Below are 12,669 nucleotides of genomic sequence, written 5' to 3'. Positions count from 1 at the left end.
CCCGGGAGACACCAGAGCCTTCCCCATGGACAACAGACTCCAGCACCAGCCAGGCTAGCATGCTGCCTCCCTGGCAACGGAGCTCCAAGCTGGCAGGCAAGGCAGGTTTGCAGCTGAAAGGCCTCTACAAGCGCTAAGCGTGACTTGCGAGGTCAGTAACCCCGGAGCTTTGTTCTATCCCAGAGGGCTGTGAGCAGGGCTCATTCAGTACCAGCCAAAAGCCCGAGGCACTTCTTGCTACATCCTACTGCAGACAGGCAGCCTGTTGCACGGGGGCTAGTGGAGGTTGTTGGTAAGTCACTGCTCTCTGCTCGAATGCATCGTGGGCCTGCTTGGCACTTCTGTGAATTTCTTCTGCACAGCAAATGGGCAGAGACTGCTGCTCTGGCCCAGTTAGCTGAGTAAAGCGAGATGCCCCGTAAGGTTTGGAATTTGGCCCCCCTCTCTCCCGTTACAGTGCCTAGCTCAGCAGGTCTGGGAGCACGGCCCCATGGGCACCAGCGTTCTCCTCCTACCCTCCCTCAGCCAGGCACAGCCCAAAGCTGGCATCAGTGAGAGGCAAAGGCCCGAAATCAGGGACAGGCACAAATCATTCATGCAGACAATGTAAAAAGCTGGGGGATCCCTTCCCTCAGCATCGGTGAGTTTCATGGGTCATTTCTGATGCAAACATTTTTTAACTGCAGGTGTGAGGGGCTGGGGCCAAAGGCACAGGGATCGTAGGTGACGTCGGCACTAACACGAGCGACATTCATGCCCCTCTGTTGCTCCAGAGTCTGGCTTTATCCTGCTTCATGGAACTGACCAAGCATTGGCCCAGGCTCCCTGCAGAGGGAGCAGGCCGGTACATAGCTTACACCAGAGAGGACTGGGCCAGGATGGTGCTTTGAAGTCCCAGCCCTGGGCTGAGGGGCTAGCTGTACACGTAGGAGCCAGCTCGTGTGAAGGGGGGGGACAGAAGAGGCAGGATTCAAACCCCATTAGCAGCAGAGGGGCTCACGCTTGGCCCCAAGGGCTCTGCTCTCTCACTGACCAGCTGTGGCCCCGGGACCTGCTCGGCACTGCCCAGGCAGGAGTTAAGGATGAACCTGCTTACTGCCGAGTGCAGGGAGCATGCAGAGCGGTGCCTGGCCAACGGCTCCCTCTAGAGGCGACGTGGATGTTCCTGTGCGGATAAGGGCTCTGCCATGCTAAGGTGTCCCCCCAGCACCACCACCTCGCCCAGTGGGGCACGAGTCCCGCTCCAGGAGGCGGACAAAGCGACCTGCCAGCCTGGAGCCCCCACTCGGGTACGTCCAAGCAAATAGCACGCGCCAAGCTGGGATGTAGATCGCCCTCACTCGAGCCCACTGCCCCTGCACCAGCACCCCGAGGGTCCCATAACGTGCTCGGACCTCCAGCTTCGGGCCGAGCGCACCAGGGCCCTGTCAGGACCCACACGGACATGGCAGGCGCAGCTGGCTGGAGCCACGTCCCTTGTGCACATAGCTAAGCCTGTCCGTGCACCCTGGACATACGCAGGTCCAGGCCTGGCGCTGGTTCTGTGCGGTGCAGGGGGAGGGGGAAAGTCACCCATAGAGAAATGGCTCTTTAAAAACCAGGAGCCGTCACTGCCCTGGAGATCTGATCCGGGGAGAAGGGGCGGGGTTAAAAACACAGCACCCAAGAAGCTACAGAGTTTAAAGTCATTTTATTTTTCAATTCAAAAAGTTTCTCTGTCAGTCTTTTAACCAAACAGCTGCGTTTCCACCAGCGAGGCGGGAAGGAGAAACGGGCAGTTAGTAAAATAGACTCTCTGGATGGGAACTGGCTGGGTCTGGGTTTCCTACCACCTCCCAGGCTGCTGGAAAGAGGCTCTTTATAAAAATAGCGTTGTGGCCTTACGGAGCTGGAGGGGTTAAGGCCATTCGACCATTCGGCCCAGGAAGCCAGGTCTGCCACACCAGCTGGGAGCACTTTAGATGCCAGAAGCTCTTTGAGGCAGGCTCATCTTTTTGTTCGGTGTCCACGCAGCTCCTGGCACCTTGGGGTCCCGGCCCACGGTGCTATGGCGACACAAGAGGCTCCATTGGAAGACTGAGTGCGGGAAAGGGACCGTGCTGGATGGCTCTAAGGCACTTTTATACCGGTACGAGCAGGCCTCCTGCTGGGGACTGCCGTAGGGACACCCCCCTACAGGTACAAGAACTGGTACCCTCCAGCGGGCATGAACCGGCGCCATGTCGTGCTCTCACTGACGCTGGCCCGGTGTGTATAAAATAGGCCGCAGATTCAGTCTTTACTCTGTGTTCCTTAAAAAAAAATAATTAGTCATTCCCAGCTCCTCTTCCTAGCTGTTGCACATTACCAAGGTCAGGATCACGGTCCCCATGTTACAGATGGGGAAACTGAGGCACAGAGGGTGAAGTGACTTGCCCAAGATCGCCCAACGGCACGGCCAGGAACAGACCTGCAGGGCTCCTGAGACCCAGTCCAGTGCTCTAGCCACTAGGCCACACTGCCCTCCAATTGGGTGAAAACTGCAGTGGGAGGAGAGCGGAAGGAGGCATTGGCTCTGCAGGGCTCCTCCCTCTGGCACAGGGCGAAGGCCCAGGCCCAACCCGATACCCACCCCAGGAACAGCCCAAGCAAAGCAGGAGCATGGAAGACTGCAGGGGCAGCAAGGCCTGTCCCACCCCGCGCTCTCCTGGGCTGGGGCCTCTGGCTAGAGGAACGCACCATCCCGGCCTTCCGGGGGATGCTGCCAGCTGGGCAACCGCCCCCCTGCAGAGGAGCTGGGGGCAGTGAAACTATCCCAATCCACCCCTGCCCCCGCAGGCCCCCGCTCAGCCACGCATGCTCCCAAGGGCTTTGCAGAACCAGTGCCCAGCTCTGCGGCAGGCTTAGGGGGCAGCGCTCATATTGAGGCATCCTCTGACTCTCCGCTGGCATGGCCAGGCTGGGGCCCTGGAGGAGCCATACCAGGGTCTAGGAAGCTATCCTGAGCCCCAGGCAGGTTTAGATTCAGGGGGCACTGGGATCAGTCCATGGGTCCTGGGCAGCAGGCAGGGTGCAGGGGCCATGTCCAGCCCCACATGGGGGGTCCCCAGAGGGACCAACCAGCACCCTACCAGAGCAGGAACCCCCAGCATTTTCTCCAGTGCAGGGCCAGGCCCTGGCCCCGCAAGTCCTGGGATCCATCTCATGCTGCCGGCCGCAGGGGCACAAGGTGGGGGAGGGGTCTGTCCCTGGCAGTGGGGGCCCCGGCAGCTCAGATCTTGATGAAGAGGATGCTGGTGACCAGGGCGAAGCCGGCGAGGAGCAGGATGATCTTAAGAATCCTCTGCTCGGAGGAGCTGAGCTCATGCGGCAGAATCTCCAGGAAGGTGATGTAGATGAAGGTGCCGGTGGCCAGCCCCTCCAGCACGCTGCGGGAGAGCTGGTGCAGGGCGCCCGAGGTCTCCGTCAGGGCCACCCCTAGGCCGATCCCCAGCGGGGACATGAGGGCGAAGAGCAGCAGGCAGCCGACCACGGCCCGGGGGCGCAGCCGGCCCTGCAGCAGCTTGAGCGAGAGGCTGAAGGCGATGACGCACTTGTGGATGAGCAGGGCCAGGCAGATCTCCAGCACCTTGGCACTGGCCTCCTGCAGCCCCACGGCCAGCCCCTCGAAGACGGAGTGCAGCGAGAGCGAGAAGACCAGGATGAAGGAGCGGATGGCCGAGTGCGCGTTGAAGTCGACGTGCAGGTGGGGGCGCTCCTGGGCCGGGCCCCAGGCAGGGTGCAGGGGCCCCTCCTGCCAGTGCTGGGACTGGACGGTGCTGTCCTGGGCCGAGGCCCCCAGCAGCGCCCGTGTCTCCTCTAGGGAGCCAGACTGGTCCTTGTAGGCCAGCACAATCTGCTCCATCACCAGCACCAGGAAGAAGCCCATGGCCAGGATGAACTCCTGCAAGGGGAACTGGAGCTGCAGAGGGAAGAGGCAGGTCAGCGAGGAGCTTGGCACCTCCCCCTCCTCCCCGGGCCCACAGGGCTGGTGCCAAAGGTCCCCAGGGGCGAGAGCCCTCCCCCCACAGCAGCCTCGCAGCCATCTCACTGCTCAGCATGCAACGTGCCCCTCAGGAGGTGGGGGCATTGAGCAGGGGGCTGGAGGCAGAGAAGGGGGGCCCCCATTTCCAGCTCCAGAGGGTTCAGCGCTGCCGGTCACAGGGGACACAATGCGCTGTCCCCACCTGCATGCTGCAGCTCCCCCCGTCACAGTGAGGGGCATGGCTGAAGCGCGGGGGCCTCCCCCCAGCAGGGAGCGGGGATTCGGCTTTTACCTTTGCAGGTTCCTGGGGCCAGAGGGGCATTGCTAGGATTTTAATCAGACCTCTGCCCAGCCTAGCCCCAGGCTTCCCCCACCCTCCTATGAGTGCCACGTCCCCGGCAGACCCCAGACCTGACCCCCCAGCGATGCTTAGGCAGATCCTTCAGGGGGTGGGGGGAGGCTCCCTTCTTTTTGGGCAGGAGCATCTGGAACCAGCCTGGGCAAAGCACTAGAGGTGGCTGGGGCTAGGATCGCCTGCCGTGTAGGGATTTGAGGGGTGCACCCACACAGCCAGCGACGGTGGTGCTCCCAAGCCCCGTGCTGGGGGAGGCAGAGCTGAGGGGCTGGAGCAGAAGGCATCACTGCCGAGAAGCTGGGGCCGCCGGCTGCCAGGAAGCCGCGTGGGAAGGCGGGGGGGTGGGGGGGAGAGAGGAATGATCGTCAATGAGGCAAGCAGCTCCAGTGAGTCACCACAAGCCCCTGCTGTGCGATAGGCCAGGCTCTGCCCAGCCCAGCACCCCCCCCCCCCAGCCATTGCAGGGACACCGGGTTTGCAAACAGCAACAGGTCCTGGCCACGGGCAGCCTCGCCCAGCCCCCGACCCCCCACCCCGCCCCGGCCAGGAGCTCTGCATCTGAGCACACAGAGCGACCCCACCCCAAGCCATCCCCCATCCATAGCCCTGAAAATCCCACTCCAGTCAGAGCCTCAATGCTTCCCACCAGGGTCCCCCACAAACCACCCACCCCAGGCCTGTGTCCAGAGCCCCACGGCTTCCCCCCAGACAGCCCCCAACCAGACCTGAGAGTGCAGCATGGCAGCAGCAGGGGCTAGGTCTCCCACAGAGCCCGCCAGGGATCACAGCAGTGCCCAGCCCGCTGGGGACCCTGGCTCTGGGTGTCCCATTACACATACAGATTCCAGACCAGAAGGGACCATTGAGCCCATCTCGTCTGGCCTCCTGCATCGCACACACTTACTGTGACTCTCAGGGCAGCCAGCGCTTCGTTGATGCTCGCCAGGTAGTCGGGGACCAGATCGAGGAGGCAGGTAGCCAGGAACACGCCACCCGCAAAGCAGCTCACCAGGCTCAGGACCTTTCTGCGCGTGTCTGCCAGGGAGGGAGGGAGGGAGACACAAATGACAAGCCCAGGCGGGGAGACGCATGGCTCTGCTGCTGTTCTGCCAGGGTGCCAACTGGTTTGGCCAGCCAACCGGGCAGCGAGCTGGGCTCCGAGACTGGACCTCTTCAGGGCCTGATCGTGCCTGCGGGCGACTAGCGAAGCCACGTGCCGCTCAGCGAGTTACGAACGCACAGTCTGGCCCAAGCGCTGCCGTGCCAGTGAGGTTTGGGTGCGGGACACAGACGCAGCAGGGCGCCTATCAAACTGAGCCCCTGTCCTGGAACGCCAGTGCATTTCCCCAGCCCCATCTCGCTCCCCTCCGGCCCCAGGTGCGACTACCCATGAGGACGCCCAGGCTCTGGCTCAGCAGCGGTGAAAGGCTGCAGGGTTCTCAATGCTTCCGCCTGCCAGCGGCTTCGCCCCCAAACTTCCCCCTGATCAGAACTAATTGCTCTGGCCCCAGCTGTGCCCAGCTGGGCAGTGGAAGGGGCTAGCAGAACCCCTGGCGGCCAAACAGCCAGCAGGAGCCTTGTCCTGTGGGGAAGGCACTGGCCCAGATCCCAGGAGTCTGGCTTGGATCCTGCCTCTGCCACTGGCCCTGGGTGAATCTCTCTCCTCTCAGCTGCCCCCCCCCATACCCTGGGGGTGATCGTGCTGCCCACTCCCCACCCTGGGTCTGGATGTTTAGTCACCGGACACTTGGAGCCGGGGTCAGGGCCGCCACTCCGCCTCGCTGAACAGCAGCTGCCCCGGAGCCTGGCGCTCCCCGCAGGCCGGGCCTTACCCAACGAACTGGCCCCGCTCCCATGGGGCCGGAAGACGCAGAGCGGAGCTAGGCCGCACAAGATGGTCAGCAGCAGCAGCGTCACTAGGGAGCCCAGCTTCACCTCCAAGCCCATGGGGGACCGGAGCACAGCCATGCTGGAGCCAGGGCTCCAGATCATCTGGTCGGGGTCGGCCCTGGGCCCCGGCCACTCAGCCATGGCCCCGGAGCGGCTGGAAAGGCCTTTCCTGCTCCCTGTGTTCCCCTCAGGGGTGTGCACGGCCTGTCCACAGCGTGGGAGCCAAGCTCAGCGAGCAGGAGTCTTGGCCTGCCTCCGAAAGCGACGGGAGAGAGCGTCCTCTGCGAGCAGCGTCTGCCCTGCGAACGCAAAACGGGTGTCAGCAGCCCCCGCCTAATGCCACAGGGGCGAGTTAGCTGGGGAACCAACGCACCCCGTGCTCCAGGGGCTCACACGGACGATCCCACAAAGAGCGACAGAACAGAACAGAACCCCGGGGCTCTCCCTCTTGCTGGCACTGGGGGCCGGGCTGAGTCATATGGACTCCAGAACCCCAGTTCAATTACAGCTTTAACCGTAGCCCCAGAACAGCTGCTGCAAGATGGCCCCACATGTGCCATGGGGCTCAGGGGAGCGGTGCAGGGCGGCTGGGATGGGGTTCCTAGCTGGGGGCTTTTCCCCAACAGGAGACAGGGCACCAGCCCCTTTTGTCAGTTGCTACCGCAGAAGAGGCGATCCAGGAAGGATCCCCCCTGAGTTCCCCCCCCCCCCCACGCCAGGAATGGATGAGCTTCGTCCCGCCCCCCCACACACACACAATCTCCTAGCAAATCTTAGCTCCCAGGCACTTCCGACCTCTGGTTACCAGCATGTGACTCATGCAGTTCAGCCCCCCCATTCCCACCACATTCCTCCTGGGTGAGGCTGCCCTGTGGGACCCCAGTGGGCCGTAAGCCCCTGGCCCCCACGGTGGGGCTGGCACCAGCTGCGGAATACAGGCTGCATTCGGCGCTGGCGTGACCCGGCTAACTCCTGGGGCCACACCAGGGGGAGCTTGGAAAAAGGAGATTGAAGGACATTGAAGGAAAGCGAGGGGAGAGTGCTTCCTCTGTGAGCAGCATCTGCCCTGCAAACGCAAAACGGATGTCAGCAGCCCCGGCCCAATGCCACAGGGGCGAGTTAGCTGGGGAACCAGCAGGCATTTAGCAGGAGTGCTGGGATCCCAGCCTGCCCTCAAGCTAGCCGGGAATTTCAGGACTCCACGTACCCAGAAAAGGAAGCCCACATGCCCACCCGGGTTTGCCCAAAGCGTCCTGAGGTGCCAAACAGCAGCTGCGGGCACGTAATCCGGGCTCTGAGCTCTGCTGCATCATTCAGCCAACAATGAAGGGAATTTTGAACCCTCTCCCAACCACAGACAACCAATGGTCTTAAGATCAAAGTCCCCTTGGGAGTATTTATAAGCGGGTCTGCAGGGCAGGCTGGTACTTCCCACCTTCCTAACGATCGGAACATGGCCGCGGCCTGCGAGCCACCCGAGACGGGCAGCAATTCCACTCAGGGAAACTCCCGTCTCCACTCAGGGAAGCCTTCGCTCTTCCTCCCAGCATGCTCTGGCAAGAGCTGCCACTCGGTGCACGGTTCTCCGTAACTTCGCCCACGTCACCTCCTCGCAGCAGCTCTGCTGTGGCCATCCCCACAGGAGCGGGACCCACGCCTCAGCCGGCCTGAACTACTAAGCCACACGTGCCTTGGGAGGGCACCACAGTTAAGCAGTGTTAGCCCCTTTCCTGGAGAAACTGAGGCACGGAAAGGCACCTGCCCAAACACACAGGGCACCAGGCCTTCCCAGCTCCCAGTGTTCACCCCACCCCTGGCCCCCCGGCAGCGCCACCTTCTCCCAGCCCTCCGCAGTAGCAACCCCACCCTCGGTGTCATGACCGAGGTCGAGGGCCAGCAGAGGAAGTGACAAGGGGGCCATCGCCGCCTCCGGCTGGGGGGCTTTCCCGAGGGGGACCCCAGGGGCCAGCAGAGAGAAGTCCCGGGAAGCTGTTCACGGCCCCCCCGGGGCGCACAGCTCCTGGCCTGGACACGGCTGGGTCCGACCCGGGACCTCGCCCCTCCCGGGAGATCACACGCCGCGGGTCGAAAAATACCAGTCCCCGAGAGCCAGCGGCCGGTCCCGCTGGCGAAGCCCGGGGCGCTGGAGCGAGGCAGGAGCAGCCGCCCCGGGGCCCCCCGAGGCCGGGCCAGGGGCGAGCTCCAGGGGCCGGTTTTAGTAGCCCCGGGCCGGCAGCACAAATACAGACCGGGGGGGGGGACACTTAACCCCCCCGCGAAAACCAGCCCAGCTCCGGCTGGAGCAGGCGGGCGGGGTCATGCAGGCCCGGGGGGGCCCTACGGGGTCCGGCCCGGGGGGGCAGCCGGAGCGGGGGGGGCAGGGGGCGGCTGGAGGGGGGGTCCCCCCTCCCAGCCCTCCCGCGGGAACGGGGCTACTCGCGGGGGGCGGGGCTCAGCCGCCAGGCCCCGCCCCGCCCGGAGCCCCGAGGCTCCCCCCGCCCGGACTCACCTCCGGGCCTTCGCTACTTTGTCTCCGGGCCCGCTGCGAGCCGTGGCCGAGCGTTCGGAAGGGGCGTGGCCGGGGAAGTGCTTTCCGCCAATGGGGACGGGGAGGGCCAGCGATTGGCATCGCATAGGGGCCAATGAAAAGCAAGGAGATCCAGAGCCCGCCCCTTGCCTCCTTCCCCCCACTGTGCCCAGGCCAGGCTCCCGGGCCGTGTCTACACTAGGGGTAGTGACCGTGCACACTCCTTATGGCACACAACAAACCGCAGCGTGGGGAGAGGGAGGCTTGGGGGTTGGAGGAAACAGGGCAGAACTTTGGGGTCTGTGCCCCACGTGGCTCCCGGCGCGCCTGAGCCAGGCACAGTGTCCCACTCCTTCGCCCTGCCAGAGCCGTGCACCCCCGGGTGCAGATACCCACTGCAGGGCGGGCACCGGCTCTGCACCGGAGCCTGAACCCTCCACGCCATCGCCAGTGGGGACGAGGCCTCGGCAGAAGGTGCACTGCTAAGACGCTTCGATCTCAGAGCAGACGGGGCTGCTGGAGCTCTCAGGCCTGCTGCCTGGTTGAGGTGAAGCCTAGAGTTTGCCCCTGCCAGCTAACCCGGGTTACGAGTGGCAGCTGGCAATGGCAAATCCTGCAGGCACGCTCCATCCCCATGCCCTGGTCACCCTGTCCCAGGATAACTTCCCAAAGCTGCAGCCAACCTGTTCCAAAATGTCAGGGAAGGCTCTAGTCTTCATTGGACAAAACCCGGGTGATTCTGGAGAAAATCAGAGCAGGGAAATGGAGGATGCAGGGATAGGGCCACCCAGGGGGGAACCAGACAGTTTGCCCCGGGCCCCAAAACCAAACAGCATTGTGATCTGGCACAGGGGGTCGCAGCACCACCCACGTTTGGCCCGGCTGTCCTGTGACTGGGCCAATCCTGAGCGGTGCTGCGACCCTGCGCGCCAGGTCACGATTCCTGGAGCAGGAGCTCCTGCTGCAGGGGACATGCAGGGCTCCCCTACCCGTACCCCAACACAGGGGCCTTCCCTCGGGGGTCACTTTCTTGGCAGCATGGCAGGGGGCTTCAGCTGCAGATTTTGCCCCTGGGGCCTAAAAGCCTCTGTGCGGCTCTGAGAGCGCCAGACAGTTGGTTAGCAAACCCAGCAGCTGATGGCCCCATAACACCTTCCAGCAACATCCTGCACCTCAGCTCTGTCCTGCCCCCCTGAATGACAGCTCCCGGCCAAAGGAAAAGAAGAAGTAATGGCAGGGGGGGAAAGAGTGAGATTGGGGGTCGGGGGAGCCTGTTCTTTGCTGTGCCTTGTTCCCCATCAGTAACCCCGCTGGGATCCGGGGCTTGTCCAGCAATGAGGGAGTTATAGGCAGAGCTTCATTTGTAATGAAAGAGGCTATGGGGATTGGAACTGCCTAGCCCAGAGATGCCGGGGCTACAAAATGCCAGGCCCAGAGGTGCCGGGGCTCAGCCCTGGAAAGCCTCGATACAAATTAAGCAGTGGTTTTAGGCGTCTGTCCCGGTACCACTCCCCAGGTCTGATCCAGCCAGGCCCCTCTGCCTGCCCTCAGTTGGCTTCAGTGGGGTCACTCCTTATTTACACCCGCTCGGTGGAGCGAGAGGAGGATCCGGCCCTTGGCAGGATCATGCCAAGTACAGTTGCATCCTGCCGCCAAACCGGCTCCTGGGACAAAGCACTTTTCTTCGGCTGGCTGCACAGGGCTGCCTGCAGCCCCACCTCAGGGGGTCAATGTCCAACCTCCTCCGCCCGCCTGCAAGCTGCTTAAAAGGGCAATGCCAGCCTTCCCTGGCACAGCCTGGGGCCGGGCGCCCAGTGTTTGCTAATGGGTGTGGCCGTGAGCCAGCAGCACAGTGCCCCAGTGAGAGGGTCTGTCAGCTTGTCCTGGGGGCCAGTGACCACCCAGCAACTTCCCAGCACTGGCTTTAGTGTCCGCTCCTCATCCTCATCCACTGTCATCTAATTTATCCCCCACCACCTGTCTGTCTGTCCATCCCTCCCCTACACACCCAGCATCTATCTATCCCCCCAAAACGCCTGTCTGCCCATCCAAGCCTACACACCCGTCACCTAGCTAGCTAGCTATCCGTCGCCCCAAGCACCTGTCTGTCCATCCAGCCCTACACACCCATCACCTAGCTAGCTAGCTATCCGTCGCCCCAAGCACCTGTCTGTCCATCCAGCCCTACGCACCCATCACCTAGCTAGCTAGCTATCCGTCGCCCCAAGCACCTGTCTGTCCATCCAGCCCTACGCACCCATCACCTAGCTAGCTAGCTATCCGTCACCCCAAACGCCTGTCTGTCCATCCAGCCCTACGCACCCATCACCTAGCTAGCTAGCTATCCGTCACCCCAAACGCCTGTCTGTCCATCCAGCCCTACACACCCATCACCTAGCTAGCTAGCTATCCGTCGCCCCAAACACCTGTCTGTCCATCCAGCCCTACACACCCGTCACCTAGCTAGCTAGCTATCCGTCGCCCCAAGCGCCTGTCTGTCCATCCATCTGAAGTGACACTGGGGGGATCAGCAATTTCAGCAGGGTGGATCTGAGTGTGGCACCAAAGGTGTGTGGTCATGTGCACGAGACCCTGTTTGTGTGTGTGACAGAGATCATGTGACTCTGTGTGCGACCCTGTGTGTATGTGAGAGACCCTGTGTGTGAGCGATCACGTGACTCAACGTGTGACCCAGTGTGTGTGTGAGAGAGAGAGCCAGACCCTGTGTGTGAGCGATCACGTGACTCAACGTGTGACCCAGTGTGTGTGTGTGTAAGAGAGCCAGACCCTGTGTGTGAGCGATCACGTGACTCAACGTGTGACCCAGTGTGTGTGTGTGTGTGAGAGAGCCAGACCCTGTGTGTGAGCGATCACGTGACTCAACGTGTGACCCAGTGTGTGTGTGTGAGAGAGCCAGACCCTGTGTGTGAGCGATCACGTGACTCAACGTGTGACCCAGTGTGTGTGTGAGAGAGAGAGCCAGACCCTGTGTGTGAGCGATCACGTGACTCAACGTGTGACCCAGTGTGTGTGTGTGAGAGAGCCAGACCCTGTGTGTGAGCGATCACGTGACTCAACGTGTGACCCAGTGTGTGTGTGTGTGTGAGAGAGCCAGACCCTGTGTGTGAGCGATCACGTGACCCAGTGGTGCATCCCAGCAGGGTGGCTGGTGCTGCTGCCCGATGGGCTGGCCATGATGCGGGGCCCTGGCTATGTGGGAGGGCGGAGGGGCAGCATGAGGCTCCCCCAGCTCACTGGGCCTGGCTTGAGCTGGCCGAGCACTGTCGCAATCACACAGGCAGGACACCACAACCTGGCCTGTTTGCTTGTTCCCTCCAAGATCTGCTGCTCCAGCCAGGAGGGGACAGGGCGAAATATCAGGGCTGAGCAGCACCAGGGGACAATGCCTAATCAAGGGGCAGCCCCACACTGACGCGCCTCCGTTTGCCAGAGGGGGCGCTGGAGAGCACTACCCAAGGCCCTCTCCCCACGGCACCTGCCCCCGTCTTTGCAGGGCTCCCCACTCCCCTCCCCAGCCCCCCAGGCAGAGTCCTGGGGTTGCAGCCCTGTGTCTCTGGGCCCGGGGCCCTTGCAGGGAAATCCAGTCGCTGAATGCCAACAGCCAGGCCCAAAGCCTCCACCCACCACACACGCTGGTGGCTAAAGGCCCTGCCTCGTCTGGGTGCACTGGGGTGACAAGGAGCCCTTTGCCCTTTTAAGGCCTGGGGGTGGGCGTTGGCTGGGGCTGTCCAGGATGCCGGAGATCCTGGTCGGAAGCAAAAGGCTTCAGTGTTCGGTGCCGACCGGCCTGGCTGGGTAACAACCTGCTCCCTGGAACAAGGCGAAGGTAGGTTATGCGACATAATCGCCCCCGGCCCAGCCCTGGGGGCCCCG

General features: G+C 62.9%; 1 protein-coding gene across 2 annotated transcripts; it reads right to left on the bottom strand.

Annotated features, from left to right (window-relative positions):
- Positions 1–1,671: 1,671 nt before the first annotated feature.
- SLC39A1 (solute carrier family 39 member 1) lies at positions 1,672–8,823 on the bottom strand. 2 transcript variants are annotated; one of them, XM_077840960.1, is made up of 4 exons: positions 8,758–8,823; positions 6,191–6,547; positions 5,263–5,393; positions 1,672–3,940 (listed from the first exon to the last, which is right to left on the bottom strand). In XM_077840960.1, exons 2-4 carry the CDS (start codon positions 6,387–6,389, stop codon positions 3,251–3,253), a joined length of 1,020 nt encoding a protein of 339 aa, XP_077697086.1. In that variant the 5' UTR covers positions 6,390–6,547; positions 8,758–8,823; the 3' UTR covers positions 1,672–3,250. The 2 variants fall into 2 exon arrangements, with proteins under 2 accessions (XP_077697086.1, XP_077697087.1); XM_077840961.1 differs by lacking the exon at positions 8,758–8,823 and adding an exon at positions 7,684–8,067.
- Positions 8,824–12,669: the final 3,846 nt, after the last annotated feature.

The sequence above is a fragment of the Eretmochelys imbricata genome, chromosome 24 (genome assembly GCF_965152235.1).
Source record: "Eretmochelys imbricata isolate rEreImb1 chromosome 24, rEreImb1.hap1, whole genome shotgun sequence".
Taxonomy (NCBI): domain Eukaryota; kingdom Metazoa; phylum Chordata; order Testudines; family Cheloniidae; genus Eretmochelys; species Eretmochelys imbricata.
This window is presented reverse-complemented; position numbering and strand designations above follow the sequence as displayed.